This window comes from Hippopotamus amphibius, chromosome 4, assembly GCF_030028045.1.
Source record: "Hippopotamus amphibius kiboko isolate mHipAmp2 chromosome 4, mHipAmp2.hap2, whole genome shotgun sequence".
Lineage (NCBI taxonomy): Eukaryota > Metazoa > Chordata > Mammalia > Artiodactyla > Hippopotamidae > Hippopotamus > Hippopotamus amphibius.
Genome location: NC_080189.1, coordinates 89463152 through 89486362, shown reverse-complemented (window position 1 = coordinate 89486362; position 23211 = coordinate 89463152). Strand labels below are relative to the sequence as shown.

General features: G+C 34.2%; 1 protein-coding gene across 1 annotated transcript in view; it reads right to left on the bottom strand.

Annotated features, from left to right (window-relative positions):
* Nucleotides 1-540: 540 nt before the first annotated feature.
* Nucleotides 541-23211, bottom strand: part of RSBN1L (round spermatid basic protein 1 like) — a 73121-nt gene continuing 50450 nt past the window's right edge. The window contains exons 4-8 of the mRNA XM_057731122.1: nucleotides 14982-15119; nucleotides 13215-13357; nucleotides 9688-9855; nucleotides 4616-4724; nucleotides 541-4531 (exon numbers count right to left, since the gene is read on the bottom strand). Coding sequence (XP_057587105.1) covers nucleotides 3890-4531; nucleotides 4616-4724; nucleotides 9688-9855; nucleotides 13215-13357; nucleotides 14982-15119 — 1200 coding nt within the window. The 3' untranslated portion in view covers nucleotides 541-3889. The remainder of the gene's footprint in view (nucleotides 4532-4615; nucleotides 4725-9687; nucleotides 9856-13214; nucleotides 13358-14981; nucleotides 15120-23211) is intronic.

Genomic DNA, 23211 nt, shown 5'->3' with positions numbered 1-23211 from the left:
GGAGAAGTAAACAGAAAAGCCAGGACAGAGATAAAGGATTTTATACCTCTGAGTTGTCCTCTTACTTTTCTTATCTGAGATATACTCTCAGAGCCAATCATGTGAAACAACTCTTTCCTGAAATAGCTCATTCTAAACACCAGTAAAATTTTGTTTACATATTAAAGTAGATAAACAGAAGGAAGATTAAGAATTAGCTATTCTACCACTCTAAAGAAAAAACCCATCACATCACTTTCTATCAACCTAAAACTGTTTTGAAAACAATGGCACTTTTGTCCTCTCCTCCTGGGATTAAAAATAGTCATAACTAGAGGGAAGGGAGGCAGTTTTATCATGCCATTAATATTCTTCTCTATTGGCCTAAGTCAACTTCTGATAATTAGTTTTTGAAAGGAAAAATGATTTTCAGATTGGAATCACTTTCAAGATCTTATGGTTTCTGAAGACAGAGAAACAAGAACTTTTAACTATGACGAGATGAAAGTAAAATGTCAACTGTAAGAAAATAATTACAAAACAAATGTAAAATAATTATGGTTATCAATTTTAGTATTTATTGAAAGGTGGAAGACAAGGAAAATTCCTCTCAAACTTCAAAAATAAATCCTGCACCTTTGCTAAATGCAAAATGAACTGAGATATGTGCTTTACATGACAATGAAATTATCCAAAAAATAACTGAATCCAAATTTACCAAACAGTGCTAATCTACTATTTACAAAGATGATCTTACCTGCCGTAAATATTTGGGAAAAACCTGTTTTACACTCAGGAACACTAATGAATACCTTGAAGACTTAACCCAAGAAATAAAATACTTCCTACCCTCCATAACCACCCCCCCAACAAAGTTACAGAATGGATTAAAAATGAATATATATGGAAACAAACAGTATTTCCAATAACCTTATACACACACGCACACGTGCACACAGTGTGATCTATCAACCTAATCTTTATTTAAGGTCAAGAGCTATAGTGACAAAGAAGATAATGAATATGGCTTTAGTAAAGTTTTCAACCAACTATCACAAATGCTTAATTCTTTTGATAGCTAACCAGCTAACCTGAGTATGAAATATATATTACTTAGCTAAAAGGATATGAACAAAAATAATTAAAAAGAAAAAAATTACTGTAGCAGACACCACTGAGGTACCTTAGTTTTTTTTGTAAAAGTCTGTATAGCAATTTAATAACTTACATAACAACTGTTTATTCTACATAGCATAAGTTCATAGAGAAACTATATCTTAAGTACTTTATTGTTCTGGTCCAAGAAATTAGAAATAACAGCAAAAAAGTTGTGTTCGGATAAAGAACTGGAATGTACTAACTAGAAAACCATTAATATAATGCAATATTGAAATAAAAATTATTTGTATGTAATAAACATAGCCAACAAGTTCTCAGACTGCATCTGAAGAAAATTTTTAAATTAAAACCTATAAGACAGGAACACAAGCATTACACAAGGTGACAAGGTTGTATCTTGAAATCTGGGTTCACTGACTTGTGTTTCACCCCCACAGAGATGTATGCATTTTACAAAACAATTAAATTTTCAAAATATGAGTTTGGCTATAGGTTATATAGGCATCTACACTTAAAAGCAACCACTCTGGTTGTTTTAGATATGTCTTCAAGTTAAAAGTTTAAGGCTCATATATTTTGGAGGGATATCCTAAAGACATTTTGTTACAGTATGGCCTCATGAATCTATGTGTATGACACTGGAAAATTAGAGCTAAAACAAACCTTGTTAAATATGTCACCCTTCACTTAAAGAAAGAAAAACCTAAACATTTTTACCACATTCTCTCTCAATTTTCAATACTGGTTTGTTATAAACTTTTGTCTCCAAAAAAGTTAGGTGCAAATACATAAATTTAGCTTAAAATAGAAGATTAAGGTGGTGAGAAGCAGTATAAGAAAGCAATATATAAAACAAAATCCCTATTTACATGTTCATGATTTATACTTTCCTTACTCCATGAAAATTCCTATGATGCAAATATATTGATTTCCTACAAACCACTGAGATTTCCTTACAATACTTGTCTACCCTTTTAAATTGGAGGCCAGAAATGACATCACTGCTGTATTTTATTTTTTCTGGTGAAATGCCTCTACCAGAGAGTTTTATGGGTACCATAAATGAGGCCAGAGCAGAAACCATTGAAATGGAAACAGCAACACTAGCTCAAAAGGCAACACGAAGAACCTCAGTTGAAAGCAATCAACCAAAGTATGAGCCCAGAAAAATACCAAATTCTAATAAAAGAAAACAGATTCACAATGAGCAGAGTCCCTAACATGAACGCATACATTAAAGACATTTGTTTGACTTTTTTTTTTTTTTTGGTGTACGGGCTTAGCTGCTCCATGGTATGTGGGATCTGCCTGGAGCAGGGATTGAACTCATGTCCTCTGCGTTGGCAGGCGGATTCCCAACCACTGCACCACCTAGGAAGCCCTTGTTTGACTTTTAATGACAGCAGTGGAAGCAATCTGAATCAACGCCATTATTTAAGAGATTTGTTTCAATCATCTTTAGCTAGGCACTGGCAATCCTATTTCCTATTCCAATTTTACTTTCTAGAGCTTCTTTTGAAAAAACAAAACAAAACAAAACCAAAAACAAACGAACAAAAAACTCTAAGTTTTTTACCTTGCTAGGGTAGAGAGAGGGATGCTTACAAAGATGAGGTAATAAATCTTATTTTGTTAGTTCTCTCTCTGTATACGGCAGCTGAGTCACTGCCCTTATTTTAATAATTTGTGTTTGCCATATTTTCCTCCTGTTCCTCAAGAAAAATGTAATAAAGGATTTTAACTGCTCAGAATTAAACTTTCTATAAATGAACATTTTTTCTCAGCTACTATTAGGTATAGTATAGGTGCTGATTAGTAAGAATATTTTCTCAACTTCTTATTCCATACACTACAAAGAAAATTCATGTTAATAGGGCTGTATAATCTGGCCACATAACTTCATTAGTTAGAAGGATTAGGTATCACTAACAGACCTTATTTCTCCCAACTTATAAAATTGTTTCTATTACCTAAACTGATTTCTTAATGTTGAATATAAATATTTAAAAATGTATCTCAGGGCGTATAGGAAGTTTCACATATTCATCTCATTCAGCAATTAAAGAAATTATGCAAAACATGATAACATATATATATGCCCATACATACACACACACATATAAATATGCTTTCATAACTGAATCTTGGTTTTAAAAATGCTTGCACAGTGTGGGAAATTTAAATATTCACTAGATTTGAATACATACATTTGCACTCCATTAGCACTCTAAATGGATATACCAGCAGAAACATAAAAGATCAAATAAATGATTTAACTGAATTGTCAGTTTTTTCTTCAGACCCGACAGAAAACATATTTATTATGAACCTTTATTAAGTGGCTCACATTTCAGTATAAATCACACTAAAAAGATTTTTTAAAGCTATTTACACTACAGTGCTGACACATTTAAAATTAAAAAAAAAAAGGTATAAATAAGCTCTATGGAAAAGCCTTAAATTGTCAAAAAAGAATTCTGGCTCATATTACAAAATATATATATATATATGTATTAATGTCAGCTCTATTCTAAAACCTACAACTCCAACTCAAATGATTTTTTTTAAAGACTCCTTTTGTTTAAACCTGCAATGTTTACAGTGCATCTGGCCCTAAGTGCTTTGATACTTCACAGTTATGGACAGGCACTGAGGAATGTTACAAAGCTACATAAACTAAATTTTGTAACAGACTTGGGAGCAAGTCCTTGGCTTGCTTTCAGAATTCATGAATCTTTATTACATTATTAGGTTTAAGGAAAAAAAAGAATATTAAATGGTATGTACAAATTTAGCACAAAATGTCATCATCTTTTCTCTCTTGATTTGAATGTGCTGAACTATGTTGCCTTGTATCAACTAGACTTATGAGACTTCCAGGATATAACTCTTCCTTTAAATCTTTGTTGCTATTTTCAAATTTAGAGTCCACGTCAATCTTAAATTCTGTAAATTGAACATGATCCAGTTTTGTTTTAACATTCTTGCCATCCATATTATTTGGTGCTCCAGTCTTTTCAGGAATATACACATTCGCGGGTTCTTCCTTGATTCTTACAGATGCAATAGGTTCATGTTGAATCTGCTGTAACTCATATTTAGAATGAAGTTTGTCTGAAAAAACAGAATCCAAGGAGGTTTTGCTCACAGCACAAATCATGTTGTCAGTGTGATGTCCCAGAACTGATGATGTGGAATCTGGTGATGTGCCTGTTTCATGAGTAACTGTATTCTGAGCAGTGTCCTCCTGTGAGTGATATAACTTGAGCCGAACATGCCATGCTAAACTGCACACAGCTGAAACTGTCTTGAACTGATGAACAACATTCCTTGGAATAAAATAAATGTCATTATCATACAGCTGAATCCTGGCATAGCGAATGCCTTCCCTCCTCAGTTGATTAAGTTTTGCATCATCAACCCACTGGACACACTAAAACAAAACATAATAAGAAATACCAATAAGTCTTTTCCACAATAAAAATTAAACTGAAGATAATAATAGTTTAAAATATACCTGGGACAGTGGAGGTTCATGTAAATCTAACTGCATTCGCTGAACTACTTCTAAGAAATCTTCAGCATGAAAACAAATTACATCTTTGGTTATTCGGGGTTGATCAGGCCTACAAAAGAACATGAGATAATGAAGAGTCGGCCATTAATGTTTCATGCTGCTAAATCCTATTCAAAGCAAAAATAGTTTATGGTCAAACCAAAGTATTATCTTAGAAATAAACTGTAATTAGAAGACCACTTTACACATTTAAACAAAGGAATCACACCATAAGTTTCAACCTAAATATGGATGAAAGCAACTAATTTTATTATTTTTATTTTATATATATATATATGTATGTATGTATAGCGGAGCAGAAACCTTATTCATTGATCAAGGAATGGAGAAGGGAGAGCTCATGTTCTAAAAACACCTTCTCCCTGAAGGGATAAGAGTAAGTGAATTTTAAGGGATAGGAGGCAAATATGTCATCAGGGCTCTTGCAAAGGTAAGGATTTCCAAGAGCAGCCTCACCTCATTTTATTAGAGCTATATGTAACCAGATTTTGAAAAATTAAATTGACTTGAATTGCTTAATTATGCAAATCAAAAAAGTAAGTGTTTACTCTTAAAGTTAAGGTCAATACCTCAACAAATTAAGTGCTAAATTTAAAATACTACCTAAAATTTAGAGATAAATATGGGGGGAAGAGAATACATTCTTTCAATATAGACACACGTAGCTGCAATGACACCAAAAATCCCTAAATAACACTTAAAAATAGACATTCATTAGAAAAGTACTTATAAACTGTTACCACCCTACTTGCTGAGGTTAATAGTGTCTTTAAATACAATTCTAAAACATCCCCAAATTCTTTAATTAAAAATACACAAATACATATTTACAAAAGATGCTCAAAATGGATTTTGGAATAAAACTCCAAGCAACATAAATACCACCCCCCCAAAAAAAACTCAAACCAAGGCAAATCATAACCAAATTTTAAAAAACCACTGATAGGGCTTCCCTGGTGGCGCAGCAGTTAAGAATCCGCCTGTCGATGCAGGGGACAGGTGTTTGAGCCCTGGTCTGGGAAGATCCCACATGCCACGAAGCAACTAAGCCCGTGAGCCACAACTATTGAGCCCATGTGTCACAACTACTGAGGCCTGTGCGTCTAGAGCCCGTGCTCCCCAACAAGAGAAGCCACTGCAATAAGAAGCCTGCACACCGCAACAAAGAGTAGCCCCTGCTCTCCACAACTACAGAAAAGCCCACATGCAGCACCAAAGACCCAACACAGCCAATAAATAAATAAATAAATAAATTTAAAACTATGATAAAGAGAAAATCTAAAACTCATGCATCACATTAATATACAGGGAAAGAGGGTAAGATTGATTGCAGGCTTATCATCAGAGACAATGCAAGCCAGAAGAAAGCAGACTATCTTTAAAGTATTGAAAGAAAAAGTCAACCTAGAATTCTATACCCCCCAAAATATCCTTAAGAAAGTGTGAAATAAAAACACTTTCAGACAAAAACTGAGAGAATCTGTCAACAGAAGACCAGTACAAAAAAGAATGTTAAAGAACTTCTTCAAGCTGAAGGAAAATGATATTTCGATGAAAATGTGGATCTATTCAAAGGAATGTAGAGTGCAACTATTAGTGAATATGAAATATATTTTATTCTCATTTTTAAAATCTCTTCAGAAATAATTCCTTAATGCTAAACTAAGCATTAAGTAAACATATTGGGGGGGGGGTGCATGTTATAACATATATAAAGCAAAATGTATAATAATAATTAGAAAGGCCATAAATGGGGGCAGGGAGAGATGGCAGTATACTATTGAAAGTTCTTACACATTACATAGAAATGTATAATATTATTTGAGGGACACTATGATAACTTTAGAGCAACCACTAGTAAACAAATGAGGTATAATGAAATGCTAAAAAAGATAAGAAAAAAAGTGGGGAAAAGGAACACACTGACATTAATAATATTATTGAGTCTTTCGATCTATAAACAAGGTATATCGCTAACATTTCTCTAAGTCTTATTTAATTTTTCTCATTGGTGTTTTGTAGTTTTCAGTATAAGTCATTTATTTAAAAAATTTATCTCTAAGTATTTCATAATTTTTATGTTATTACAAGTTGGCATTATTTTTTCCTTTTCATTTTCAAAATGTTTCAAAGTGTTTATTGCTAGTATATACAATTATAATATATACAACTGACTTTTCAATACTGTCTTATCTTGTGACAAATTCTAGTACTTCTTTTGTAGATGTAGAACTATCTCTATACACAATTATTTTGCCTTACTCTAAGACCCTGTAATTCCATTTCTATATATTTACTGAAATGAAATGAAATTATATATGCACACAAAGGCTTATAAGGGAATGTTCATAAGAGCTTTAGTCATAAAAACCCCAAACTGAAAATGATTCAAATGTCTATCATCAGGTGAATGATAAATTTGTGATATATCCATAAAACGATATACCACTCAGCAAGAGGAAGGAATGAACTACTAACACACATAAACAATACAGATGAATCTTAAAAACATTATGCTGAGTGAAAGAAGTCAGGCAACATGTGATTTTATTTACATGAGATTCTAGACTAGGCAATACTAACCTATAAAGACAGAAAACAGATTAATAGAAATCTGGAGCTGGGGTAAGAATGGGGGGAGATTAACCACCAAGGGATGTGAAGGAAACAAAATGTTCTATATTTTAGTTGTGGTAACATTTTTAGTGGTAACATTTTTAGTGGTAACATGGCTATATACATTTGTCAGAACACATCAAACTGTACACTTATAACAAGTGTATTATTGAACATAAATTATACTTCAATAGTTGATTTTTTCAAAAAACTAGATTTCAAGAAGCAACCTTAAATATATAAATCTATGTGAATTCTATCTTCTTAGTACTAAAAAGTGACATAAAAGTGATCAACACTTCACAAGTCTATCTAGTTTAAGATTTCTTTGTAATCTAAATCAATCTCAGTCTTACCTCACACTGGTGTTAAGTCTGGCTCTAAGATAAAAGTCAAGAATCTAATACTCTAATGCCTAATATCTCCTTGAGAAAAAGAGAACTCAAAACACTAAGATAAGGAGAACATTAAGAGAAGGCACCAATTTCTTTAGTATAGCTTAATTTAACAGCAAGTAATAATAATAAAGGGATCATAAACCATGTCTGCATCAGAGTCATGAAACTGTCTTAGGACAAGCACCAACCAAATTATTTTCTTACCATCTTTAGTATTAAGAGATTAAAGCAGCATTGGTATAAAACCCAGACTGTATTTTACATTACTGAGAAAACTCATAAACTAGCAACATCTCATTCCAAAATCTGTCTCAAGCATATTCTTAAATCTGGCCACCTAATATATTCATAGTTTGACCATAGTCCTTTCACAGTGAAACTGCTAGATTCAAGTGTTTTTTCATTCAATAACTATTTATAGAGAACTGTGATGGACCTATAAAGAACAGGACACAATCTAACATCAAATCACATATAAAGTGGAGAAGAAAGCATATACCAACAATAACTTAAAGGAGCTTAAGAGAGATTTAAACAAAGTTAAGGCCAAGAAGCAAGAAGTATTTATCTCTGAAAAAATATATAAATATACGGCTAATTTTATTGAATACTATCTATAATCAGAGTTCACTCTAAGTAAATTTTGATGCCACTCTTAAATCTTTTATACCAAACATTCAAGAAAAATCTCATTAATTTTGAAACAGGAGTTTGTTGTAATGACTTCCACAGAGACAAATTTGCCTTTACTCTTTGACAAAATTAGTACTTTAAGCCAGATTATAGTAAGAGCTTAGAAACTATATGGGAACAACCACAGATACTTGACAATTACCGTTTAACTTAAACACAATTATAAATTATTATTATTGAATTATAAACTATTAGAGTCATTTTCCTAAGGCCCTCTTATGGTTAGCTCAGTATTAGCTACTCTGTATATCTGAAATTGATAAAGCTTCAATTGTGTTAAGAAAGAAGGTCAGTTTACATTGGCCTCCCCACTCAGTATTAATTTATAAAATATTACTTTAAATTTTCCCTTTTGAACAAAGGATCAATCTTGTATTCACAGCCCTTGAAAATCAAATTTCCTCATGTAGAAAATACAGGCCATATTTTTCATAACATCTTAGAAATCAATACAACAATACTGACATTTTATATTTTCAGTATATTTCATAATATATTTTATAGTTTCTTTTTACTTAGAAAAATTTCTTGCATACTTAGTATCTAATTCAACTGCTTTAATAAGCAAAACAGCATATTCCAACTTAAGTTTCATACCCAAACAATACTCAATTTGAAAATAAAACCTAATTGAGCAAAGTTATCTTAAGTATAAATATAGCTTTGCTCTGTGTGTTTTATCAATTGAATAAATGGAAATTTTCTTAATGTATGGGATTACCACCTGAAGTATATTCTCCATTTTCCTTAAGAAAATTATCAATTTTTCTAATCTACCAAAAGATTCAGTGAAACCTGTAAGCAAAGCCAGAAAAAATTAATATAGTAAGGTAAACAAATACTTAATAGATACTACACCTCAGAAAGACAGCAAGTTAAAAACAATATAAAGAAAAAACACAAGAATCTGGAGTCAGACCGTTCTGAAATCAGACTCAGCTCTACTGCTTATTAACTATATGTCTGTGATAACATTATTTGATATTCCTGAGCCTCAGTCTCCTTCTATAATAAATCTGGGCCTAAAAGTAGAAAAAATTAACTGCACATTTGTAAATGGGCATACAGTAAGCACAAAGTGAACCTTAGGTTTTCCATTACCTTAAGATAAGACAACTGTTTTCAGTCAAGCCCAAAAGATAAAAACTACATTCTAGCAATTGAAAATCTTTAGTGAAATTATACAACTAGGATATCCAAATACAAGGGAAAATGAAACATTTTTCCCCCACTGTAAGAAGAATTACTGAAAAACTTCCCAAGAAAAATTTTAGAAGCCATTAAATAGCAGTAGTTAATATATACCACTCTCCACAGTGCACAGCCTTCAACACTCCAACAGCAGCTGTAGTCTGTCGTTCAAAACCTTGTCCTATATGATCTGCATGAGCTCTTGTTCTGTCTTCAAAAAGCATCTCACGGGGCTCACTAGTTCGAGGTAGGTACTGCAGGTTTTTTATTTCATTGGTAGTTCTGTTAAAAAAAAATTACATATATATATTTAAAGCAAAAGAGGAAGGCTTATGTATATTAAGGCTTAATTGCCTTCAAACATTTGTACTGATGTACTGACAGGTTTAACTTTTTAAAATGCATTTATATGTACAGAACACCTACTCTATGTCAGGCAGTATCTAGGCACTGGAGCTAGTGAACAAGACAGCAGAGAATAAGACAGACAACTTCCTTACTCCCGTGGGAGTTTATATTCTAGTGAGAAAAAGACCAAAAAAATAAACAGCAAGAAAACACTAGGCAATAATAAGTGCTTCCATAAAACATGCATGGTTTATTGGAGGCAAGAAAAAAAAAACACTTTAGCTCCACCTTGGCGGACAGACATCTCCCACTGGCCCTCTGCTCCACTGCTCACCTTCTAGAATCCATACGCATACAGAAGCTGCTGACTACTCAGCCTCACTCACTGCAGAAACCCTCTCCAATTTTGCTGCAGAAGGGGAAGAGGGTATGAATTTATTTGGGAGTCATCATCTTATTATAATTTTTCTGTTGCTTCCAGAGACAAATCAGGATCGGTCCTGTTATTTTCTTGTCTCATCCTAGTCTATCCCCTAGGGTCACTCTTCCTTTTTGGTTCTCTAATTTCCCACCCTCAATCTCTACTACTTTACTGCTTTTTTTGTGTGCTCTTGTCTAATAGTTTTATACAAACTTTCCCACAGACACACACACAATGCTTTAACATACTTTTTTGCTGTTTGTGATTATGTTTTACAGATATCAGAAAGCTAGATGATGATGCTGCTTTCTGTGGAAAGCTAACAGGCTTTCACACAAACAAGTTTGGTCTCATTATACCACATTCTCATGAATTAATAAGACTTTATGAAAGCATTTGGCACAGTGCCTTAGGGCAGTGTTGTCATTAGTTGGTCAGACTAAAACGTGATATGAAATGACCACATATGCAGTGAATTATAATCCCTGAGGATTATGAATTCCTCAAGGGGCTGGTGAACTCTCTTAAATTACATGTAAAAGTTTGTGTGTATCTGCATTATTCTGGGGAGAGGCTTTCAGACTGTCAAAATGATTTATAAATCCAAATTAAGAATCATTGAGATACACACCAAGTTTACCATTTACTACCAACTTAAAAATTAACTTGTAAAAATTTCATTCAACCAAAAGTTATTTATTAAGCACGAGGCACTCTGTTTAGGTGCTAGAGACACATTAGTAACAAGCACAACATTGTCCCTGCCCTCGTGTAACCACCATTTACTCTATGACCATTTTCCTCTATTCTATGTTTTTTCTTTTTTGTTTTCTTCTTAAATGTATAATCAGTGAGACCATTTTTAGGTATCTAAAAGAAGGTATCAACGTTATCTCCCCCAGGATCACCTACTCCATTCCCATCAATGTTAACCTAGTGTACATTTTTCTGTACTTTTCTCTGTGCTTACATAAATATACTCTTATATATACATATGTTTTTTATTTCTTTTCATAAAAATAGACTCATACTGGACATATACTCTACATTTTGCTCTTTTCAAGTGTCATGGATATCCTTCCAGCTCAACAGACAAAATTTCATATTATGAAATTAACTATTTCACCACATTCTTTAACAGAGCAGTCCCCAACCTTTTTGGTACCAAGGACCAGTTTCGTGGAACAAAATTTTTCCACAGATCAGGGGGTGGGGAGGTGGATGATTTCAGGATGATTCAAGCACATTACATTTACTGTGTACTTTATTTCTATTATTATTACATTGTTATATATAATGAAATAATTATACAACTCACCATAATGCTGACAGGAGGCAGAGCTCAGGCGGTAATGCGAGCGATGGGGAGTGGCTGTAAATACAGATGAAGCTTTGCTCGCTCGCCCGCCACTCACCTCCTGCTGTGTGGCCTGGTTCCCAACAGGCCACAGACCGGTACCAGTCCGTGGCCTGGGGGTTGGGGACCCCTGCTTTAACAGGAATGTACAAAATGTATTCAACCATTCCCCTATTAATGGACATTCAGACCATCTTAAAATTTATCTCACTATAATAACTGCTGCAATTAACATTCTTATACATTTATCTTTAGTGTTTTCATTTCTTGGGACAAAATTCCCAAAAGTAGGGGTCCTGGTTCAAAGAGTATATATATATGTTAAACTTTATGAGCTATTTCAGATTACTTTTAAAAAATGATTTACAGAAACTCACTCATTGACCAATAATATATACAATCCTGTTTTCTCACGTACCTACCAGCCTGTATTATAACTGCTCTGTTAATAATTGTTGCCAATGTAATTGGTAAAAATAATATCTCATAATTCTTTTAATGTATACTTAATATACAATCAACTGCCTGGGGCCTATTTTTCCATTGGGTTGTTTTACATTTCTCTTCTCAATTGAGAAATGCTCTTTGTATATTAACTTTAGTCTGTCACATGTTACAAATGTTTTAGTCCCGTCTATCATAGTTTCGAACTTTGTTGTTGATGTCTTTTCTCTCACAAATAGTATTACCATTATATTTTTTAATCTTTCCTTATGAAGGTCTCTCCTAAGCTTAAACATTTTCCTCTAATAATTTTATTTTTTACTTTTATGTTCAAATCCTTTCCTTCTTGTGTAACACTGAGGTTATGCCTTTGTTTTCCCTCAAATGGATTCCCAATTACGCCAGTATTATTCATTAAATTTTTCTTTTCCCACTTATCTCATTATTAAGTTCCCAATATACTTTGGTCTATTTGTGTACTCTATCCTATTCCAATGATCTTTCTAAGCTTTATAGTAATTTTTAATATCAAGAAAGACAAGGTCCCCCTCACACTTACCTTCTCTTTCACAGCTTTCTAGACTACTTGCTGACTTTATTTATTCTTCCTTATGAACTTTAAAATTATTTTATCCAGGGCTAGAAGGGGGAGTCCAATTGGAATGCTAAAAATTCCAAAGGTCTATCATTTTTATCCAATCCAAAACACAGATCTAAACATTTGTTTAGGCCTTAATTCATATCCTTCATAAGATGTTTTAGTTTTCTTAAAATGAATATTTAAATTAATTTCTGAATATTTATTAAATTTATTCCAAAACAGTTTGTCTCTGTTGTGAATGACATTTTTTCCATTCCTAGTTACAATTTATTGTCACTTTCCTACATTTTCACGTTTTATTTATATTTGATATTTATAAGAAATTATATCATCATGCGTAACCATTTTTGAACTTAGAGTTCAATTACACTTTAAATTTTCCCTTCCTTCTTCCTCCAACTTTCAACAAATACATACATACCAATGTACAAATACCCAACCCCAGCAATAAACATTTATATCCAACATACCTTTTCCTTTTGAAAGGTGACTTTGGCATATCAGCCACAGGGATCATTTGTTCTCCTGGGCGTACCCACATGATGGGACCATCATCACTATCTTTTCGACTCTCTAATTTTAGGCTGGATAGTGTCCCCCATGGCAGTGTACACTAGAGGCAAATGATTACATAGATGTCAATTACTTTTAAAATATATCTTCAAATATACATTAAAGACTATTGCCCCCCTTGACAAAATTCCATATATACATTTGAAATATATATCTACTTTAAATATATTCCTACATATTCATAAATTTTCCTTCAAAATATTATATTTCAAACACACCAAGGGAATAATTATTTCTGGATGGTTTCCCCCACTTCCCCAACCCTGGCAGAGGTATGATTCACTGTATTCATCATTTGTTATTCTTCCTTCTACCAAATATATGGGTCACGTGATGTTAATAAGCTGGCAAAATAAGTATCTTCCATGAGAATCTATAATAATGGACAACTGAGTTTTTAAAAAATGGATACCTCAAAAAAAAGGGGGGAATACCTCTTTGATTAGTTATAATCAAAACCTAACAAAACAAGAAGGAAAAGTAAACCAAAATCAAAATTTCTGTGTAGTAATTTCCTGAAGAGATTGCTGGTCTAAAATCATCTTTGAAAAGAAAGGAAAAGAAAGGAGACAAAAGACCAATGGCCACTATCCATGGAATGGTGAGAGAACGGGTATTTTTTAAAAAACCATACCCCTTTTCCAAAAAGGAGAGGATGTCAAATTAAATTTCTCCAAAAAGAATGCATTTAGCTCATTTGCTTTTAAAATTAAAATCTGAAACATAAATATTTAAATGATGGCATTCTTAAAATAGCACTCAAAATAAATGCAACCAAATTCCATGTCACTAGTTGGGAGAAACAGACAAGGAAGCAAAGATGAAAAAGGAAATAAAAGGGGAATGAATTAGGGTGAAAAAGATACATATACACATATAGACTAGAAAATTGAATAAGCAGAAAAAGTGAAAAAAGAGGTTCAACATATTATGTGGCAAACATTAGAGATAAACTAATCTTGTCACATTTTGACCTTTGAATTACTGATTAAATAACTGACCTAACTACATAGCTCAGAGATTTTTTCTCTCAACAGGACAGCTGTAGCCCATAAGAAGACATATTTTCTGGAATGCAGAGACTGTTGGGGAAAAAACTAAAAAAAAAACGGAATCTGGCTAAAAATCATTTAAAGAATTTAAAGGGGTCTTAAAGCTGCATAGTTTAAATACCTTATCTTATGGATGAGGAAACTGAAGGCCAGAAAGGTTAAATGGCTTGCCCAACCCAGCTAGGATCTCCAAGATTGAAATACAATTATACAACTTGCCAGGTCACTTTTCCACAAACCCAAACTGCCATTCCCTTGTCCTGAACACTTTAATTTAGCAGGCATCCTTCCTGTACTTCTTAAATCCTCTGGCACTCAGCTTATAAAAAGCTGATAAACCAATGGAACCTACTTTCCTAAAGTGGCAGCTACAGGCAAGCATTATTTTCCAGTCCCCCACTTAGCTTTGCCATTAAAATTAGTACCTGAGAAGTCACACACACACACACACACTACACAAAAATTACTTTTAGTTTCTCATCTCTTCCTTTCCTTCCTTCTAATTCAAATGAAATCAAAATTTTTATAATTCTGAAACTGCCATGATCTGTATCACTTGTAGCATGAAAGTAAAACCCACAACTTAGATTGCTTGATACTGTTTTCTCTTACTTTTAAAAATGGTGAATCTTCCAACATATCAAGGAACTCAGGGAAGTAATCTCCCACTTCTTCATCAACTGCTCCCACCAAGCTGATTTGTCGCATTGGGCCAGCTCTATAAGTACCATGAGAATAGGTTCTTTTTACCTGAAGGAAATGGATTTAATTAAGTTAAACACAATGTCTGTTATCATTGGATAACACTAAATTATGTTGTCTGAAAACATCAGAATATACATGAGGCAAGAAAAACAAAACAAAAAACGTCTTTTACAAAGAGTAAAAAAAAATAAGGCTTTACTAAAAAAAAAATCTGCACAAAATCAAGCTATTTTACCTTCTCTAGCTATTCCTACACACTGCTTATGAAACCATAATTGAGATAAACAATGTAATTCCAGACAACCAAAATTTCTCCTTATAACAGAGGAGTTTATTATTTGATCTATAATGCCACTGAAATTCAAAAGTTATATTCAAAAGTTCCTGTACCTATAGTTTCCTAAATGGTTCATATCTTTTCATCTGAATTTTCAAAAGTAGATCCTCTGAAAACGCTGCATTAAACCATCACCAGCAGTTTGTATGTTTAAAAGGCCACCAGGAATGATCTTCCTTTCTAGATCTTAGTATATTAATTAGGATCCAGTTTACATTTACTCTGATGAACAACTACTACAGCTTGAGAACCAAGTCCTAGGTCCCAAATATACCTTTGCTATCTACCAGCTGTGTGACCTTCAGAAATCACTTAAATTCCTTGAGTTTTAGTTTCCTTAACTGCAAAAATTTACCTCACATTGCTGAAGAAAACAATAATTATACAAAGCCACCTGTACAGTGTGAGCAAATGGGTATCATTCAAATATCAACCAAAATAAAACAGCCTACACCTCAAGAATCACTGGTACCTAAGTTTTCAAAAGCACATTTAAATCTTGCAAAGAAACCTCATACACTAACACTAGTAAACAAGAGTATTTTTAAAGCAAAACAACTTGCTTTCATAAACAAACTTTAAGCAAAATCCTAACTATATTTTTCTCTGGATTAGCCTTTGGGGCCACCAACTTTAAGAAAATACATTGTTCTCAGTTTGCCTGGGTCTATCCCAGTTTTAAAATGGAAAGTCCCACATACCAGGCAAAGCCAGATGGATGACCTTTCATCACATCAGGTACACACACTCTAAAATATTTTCAGATCGCAAGCTGAATTCCCACAATTGCAGCTGATACAGATAGTATTATGTATCAACGTATCTAAGCCCCCACCCACATCAAAAACATGACAATAAAAGTTCTATCGTAATATAATATTTGACTAAAACATTAGAGCAATTTATTTTTTAGCATAATGAGCAAAACAGTATAACAATGATATATTAATTCCTTAATAAGTTTATTTACCAGAATTTCAAGGTTAAGTTTTCATGGACTGTCACAAACACTTCTCAGAGCCATAAAACCTTGCTCCAATCCCCACGTTACAAAAAACAAGTTGGGGTCTGTGTCCCCATTTAGTACTTACGGTCTCACCTTTTCCCTATCTCCCAAAAGTTCCTAGCATCTCCCATGCTGAGAGAGCTAAAAGTTAAAATCTGACTCTACAACAATATTTAGGCTCTAGATGTTTAGATATACTAACAGTACCACAACAGGAAAATCAGTCATCACTATGCATTTCTGTAATACAGTCTAACAAAGCTAAAGTATCAATTTAAAATTTAGCAAATTTATCAGGATTGATATCAATTCTAATAGGTGACTATGAGTTTGTGGCCTCAGTTTTGGATCTGCAAATGATCATGTAAGTTTCTGAGAGACCTCATGACCATTCAGTGAAATCAAACACCTTCCACTGTAAAACACAAATTTACAAGTGCTTTGAAATATATCATCTGACTTACAAGTCACAGTAGAGAGGTAATATTTCCACTTCATGCAAATAAGTAAATTTCCTGTGCTTCAATCTTCTTTGTCTTGTTTAAACTTAGATAACTCGTCTAAATCGTTAACCAGTTCTAACAAAGCCAGAACCAAGTAAGTCTTTGCCTTCCAGCTGGTTCTACTATATCACAATATCAACCCAGATCAACTGAATAATTTGGGTAGTGACTCAATTATCAACTAAATAATCAGGGCAGGGAGGAATTTTCAGTGAGGGAATCCTTATACAATACTAAGCACAACTGAAATTTATGAGCTCTAGCAAAGAAATGTTTACTTTAAACATACTTTTTAAAAAAATAAATTTATTTATTTATTTTTATTTTTGGCTGTGTTCGGTATTTGTTGCTACACGCAGGCATTCTCTGGTTGCAGTGAGTGGGGGCTACTTTTCATTGCGGTACATGGGCATCTCATTGCAGTGGCTTCTCTTGCTGTGGAACACCTGCTCTAGGAGCACTTTAAACATACTTTTAAAGCAAAAGTCAAGTGAATGGATGGTCTGCTGGACTCTTTTTTACCAAGAGAGTAAATACATGCATACAAAAGATACACCAATAAAGAAAGAATGCTCTTTAATGTGAATGTTAGAAGAGATCTGAGAGTCAGAGACAATCTTCTCTGAGCAAATGTAAGTCTGAAATTATAACAATTTATTTAATAGGTAAAAACAGGTCATACTATACATGAAATAACTCATTTCTCAAATAATTGAAATAGGTTTTGGAGTTCTACCTAGTGGTTGCCATGCAATTCAAATAACTACTTCCATTCTAAAAAATAAAAAAAAAAAGCCCTACTATAACAGTATGTAACTATAGAGAAGGGATAAATACAATTAATAATCAGAAAAACAGAACTAGTTATTAATAAGTTCAACATTCAGCCCTCAGAGTAAAATTTCTGTGTTTAAATGTTAAGTAGAAACATGTATCATTTAGTAACAGAAAAAAATGAGTAAAGCTTCTTGGGTGGTAATATTAAAGACAAATAATTTATAACTTAAGTACTTTACTAACTTTGATCTAACCAGGTGTTACTATTTTTGGTTGGAATGATCATTTGAAGAGAACATTACTGACCTAGCCATCTCATTTCATTCAAATTAGATTTTTACATTAATTTCCAAGTTTACAAATGTTGTTCTTTGTTTAAAAGTAATATAAAATGAAACACATCGGGCTTCCTAGGTGGCACAGTGGTTGAGAATCCGCCTGCCAATGCAGGGGACACGGGTTCAAGCCCTGCTCCAGGAAGATACCACATGCCGCGGAGCAACTAAGCCCATGGGCCACAACTACTGAGCCTGCGCTTTAGAGCCCATGAGCCACAACTATTGAGTCCATGTGCTGCAACCACTGAAGCCCACGCGCCTAGAGCCCGTGCTCTGCAACAAGAGAAGTCATGGCAATGAGGAGCCTGCGCACCACAACGAGGAGTAGCCCCCACTCACTGCAACTAAGAAGAAAGCCCGCGCACAGCAAAAAAAACAAAAAACAAACAAAAAAAAAACACATCTAAATTAGTACTGACCTAAATAAAAACTTTAACACAACAGATTAAATTAAAACAAATCTGATTTTTCCTCCTCTCCTATGCCTATTTTGAGGCTACCTAAAAAGAAGCTATATCTTTTGATGATTTTTTTAAAGTATATCCTATTAAAATTCATAAATATTTCAAAGGATATTTAGGAGAAACTGAATTTTAAAGAATAAAGAAATACAGACTCTACTTGTTGGTTATAACCTTAAATAGGGTATTTGAGTCTTCATAGTTCTTGTCACCTCATGGCAAAATACATATACACCAGATGTAAAATTCACTTACACATATAATTTGCTATAATAAAATAAAAGCACAAGTCTCTCCCCTTTTCAACAAAATGTGCTAAAACTGTAAAGTACATTCTGTTTGTCCACTACTAAAACCACAGGGAATTCCCTGGCAGTCCACTGGTTAGGACTCCACGCTCTCTCACGGACAAGGGCCCAAGTTCAATCTCTCCCTGGTCGGAGAACTAAGATCTCACAAGCCCAGCAGCGCAGCAAAAAATAAAAAAACACAGATATAGTCCACTAGAAAGTATGGTCTCTATATAAATTATGTATACTTAGTTACTTAGCAATCAGGTTTAAAACAAAACAGCAATTTTCTTCTAAAACATTAATTCTCCAAATATTAAAGATAATACTCTGATGACTCAATAGGGTGAATATAAATATACTCACATTTAAAAGTAAACTTTAAATACTGAATTCATCAAAATCTTAGCTTGTGAAATTAATTTGAATTTTAAAGTACAGTATAACAGTAAAATACAGTATAACAATTAAAAAAAGGGCAGACCTAAATAAACACTTTTCCAAAGAAGACATACAGATGCCCAACAGGCACATGAAAAGATGCTCAACATCACTAATCATCAGGGAAATGCAAATCAAAACCACAATGAGATATCACTTCTCACACTTGTCAAAATGGCTATCAACAAAAAGATCAAAAATAACAAACACTAGAGAGGATGTGAAGAAAAGGGAACCCTTGTACACTGTTGATGGGAATGCAAACTGGTGTAGCCACTGAGGAAGACAGTGTGGAGACTCCTCAAAAAAACTAAAAATAGAACTACCATATGATCCAGCAATTTCACTCTGAAATTATATCTGAAGAAAATGAAAACATTAGTTCTAAAAGATACATGCACCCCAATGTTCACAGCAGCATTATTTACAAAAGCCAAGATACAAAAGCAACTCAAGTGTCCAGCAACAGATGAATGGATAACAAAGATGCAGTAGATATATACAATGAAATACTGTTCAGCCATAGAAAGGAATGAAATTTTGCTATTTGCAACACAGATGGACCTGGAGAATACTATGCGAAGTGAAATAAGTCAGGCAAAGGAGGTCAATACTGTATGTTATTACTTATATACAGAATCTAAAAAATAAAATGAATGAATATAACAAAAAAGAACAGACTCACAGATGTAGAAAACAAACTAGTGGTTGATCCCTGGGGAGAGGGGAGGGGGTAGGAGCAAGACAAGGGCAGAGAGTTAAGAAGTACAGACTACCATGTATAAGAAATAAGCTACAAGGACATAATATACAGCACAGGGAATATAACCAATGTTTTATAACAACTTTAAAATGGAGTATAACCTACAACATTTTGAAGCACTATTTTGTCATCTGAAACTAATATAATATTATAAAGCAACTATCCCCCAATTAAAATAAATAAAATACAATGTTAAAAATAACACACTGTAGTGTAACTTTTAATTATATACCATTTAATACAACTTTCTAGATTAATAACTCAATACTTTAAGTATATACTAAATCAATTTGAGCCATAAAGTTAATGTTTCTAACATGAAAAACTACATATAACAATGTATTCAAATTCATAAAGTATATACTTCTTGATGAAACAGATACCACTTAAACTGTTAAAAGAAAATTACAAGAATATTATCCACAAACTTGCTACAAAAAACTACAGTACTCCTTGATTTACGTGATTCATGTGACACCTATTACAATATTATATAGCAAATAATCCAGTTTCCTCTATTAGATGTAATAAAAATAAATCCATAATAATCATAAGGGAAAAAGCCTGAATTCTCCAAAAATAATCTATCCAACAATTACAATTCAAGAGCGGTAGGATGGGAGGAGGAAACAGATACAAGTTGAAAGAATCTCTAAATAGTCAAAATAAATGTCACAAAGTCCATGATTCATAAAAGGATACTCCTTACACATATATTTCTACACTAGGCATAATTCTAACTAATATCTAAACTCATAAAGGATAAGAAACCATAAGTTAAGAAGAGGAAGGAGGGGGGCAAGAGGTAAAGCACAGCTGCAGCTCCCCTAGGTCATCAAATGACAAACCTAGATTGAAAATAAAGAGATAAATTATGTTGTATACAGTCAGTAAAAAGGCTATCTTCAATAAAATCCTTCTTAAAACTGTACGCTTCCATTATCTAGAAAAACCACTTATCTGGAAAATCTCACATGCTGATGATACTTGACATGAGATTACTGTATTTGCTTCACTAAACACTAATCAAACTATCAGTTTTCTGATGCAGTTAAAAAATTAACTTGAAAATATCAAAACAAGTCACTGCTTTAAAACATATCCTATGAACCTAGAGTCTGTCATACAGAGTGAAGTAAGCCAGAAAGAGAAAAACAAATACCATATGCTAGCACATATATATGGAATCTAAAAAATGGTACTAATGAACCCAGTGGCAGGGCAACAACAAAGATGCAGATGTAGAGAACGGACCTGAGGACATCGGTGTGGGGGGCGGGGGGTGTTCAAGATAGTGGAGTAGAAGGATGTGCGCTCACTACCTCTTGCAAGAGCACCAGAATCACAACTAACTTCTGAACAGTCATCGCCAGGAAGACACTGGAACTCACCAAAAAAGACACCCCACATGCAGAGACAAAGGAGAAGCCGCAATGAGACTGCAGGAATGGCACAATCGCGATTAAATCAAATCCCATAGCTACTGGGTGGGCGACTCACAAACTGGAGAACAGTTATATCACAGAAGTCTACCCACTGGAGTAAGGGTTCTAGCCCCAGGTCAGGCTTCCTAACCTGGGGGTCTGGCAACGGGAGAAGGAATCCCCAGAGAATCAGATTTTGGAGGCCAGCAGGATTTGATTACGGGACTTCCACAGGACTGCGGGAAACAGAGACTCCACTCTTGGAGGGTATACAAAAAGTAGTGTGTGCACCAGGACCCAGGGGGGAGGAGCAGTGACCTCATAGAAGATTGAACCAGACCTACCTGCTGGTGTTGGAGGGTCACCTGCAGAGGTGGGAGGTGGCTATGGCTCACCGAAGGGGATGGGGACACTGGCGGCAGGGGTTCTAGGAAGTACTTATTGGCATGAGCCCTCACGGAGTCTGCTATTAGCTCTGTCAAAGAGCCTGTAAGCTCCAGTGCTGGGTCAGCTCAGGTGGAACAACCAACAGGGTGGGAACGCAGCCCCACTCATTGGCAGACAAGCTGATCAAAGTTTTACTAAGCTCCGTCCACAAAAGCAACACCCAGCCCTACCCACCACCAGTCCCTCCCAACAGGAAGCATGCACAAGCCTCTTAGATCACCTCATCTACCAGAAAGCAGACAGCAGTATCAAGAACTATATTTCTGCAGCCTGTGGAACGAAAACCACAGCCACAGAAAGAAAATGAAAAGGCAGAGGACTTTGTACCAGATGAAGGAACAAGATAAAACCCCAGAAAAACAACTAAATGAAGTGGAGATAAGCAACCTTTCAGAAAAAGAATTCAGAATGATGATAGTGAAGATGATCCAGGACTTTGAAAAAACACTGGATGTAAAGATCGAAAAGATGCAAGAAAAATTTAACAAAGACCTAGAAGAATTAAAGAACAAATAGAGATAAACAATACAACAACTGAAATGAAAAATACACTAGAAGGAATCAATAGCAGAATAACTGAGACAGAAGAACAGATAAGTGACCTGGAAGACAGAATGGTGACAATCACTGATGCAGAAAAGAATAAAGAAAAAAAAAAAAAAAGAAGAAGAATGAAAAGAAATGAAGACAGCCTAAGAGACCTCTGGGACAACATTAAGCACACCAACATTCACATTATAGGGGTCCCAGAAGGAGAAGAGAGAAAGGACCCGAGAAAATATTTGAAAAGATTATAGTCGAAAACTTCCCTAACATGGGAAAGGAAATAGCCATCCAAGTCCAGGAATCACAGAGTCCCAGGCAGGATAAACCCAAAGAGAAACACACCAACACACATAGTAGTCAAATTGACAATAATTAAAGACAAAGAAAAATTATTAAAAGCAACAAGGGAAAAACGACGAATAACATACAAGGGAACTCCCATAAGGTTAACAGCTGATTTCTCACCTGCAACTCTGCAAGCCAGAAGAGAGTGGCACAATATATTTAAAGTGATGAAAGTGAAGAACCTACAACCAAGAATACTCTGCCCAGCAAGGATCTCATTCAGATTCAATGGAGAAATCAAAAGCTTTACAGGCAAGCAAAAGCGAAGAGAATTCAGCACCACCAAATCAGCCCTACAACAAATGCTAAAGAAACTTCTCTAAGTGAGTGGGGACATTGCGGGGGTGGGGTGGGGGGATAGGTGTGCATGGCTGGGACAAAGTTATAGAGTACCACTGACATATATACACTACCAAAAGTAAAACAGTTGGAAGATGCTGCATAACAGAGGCAGATCAA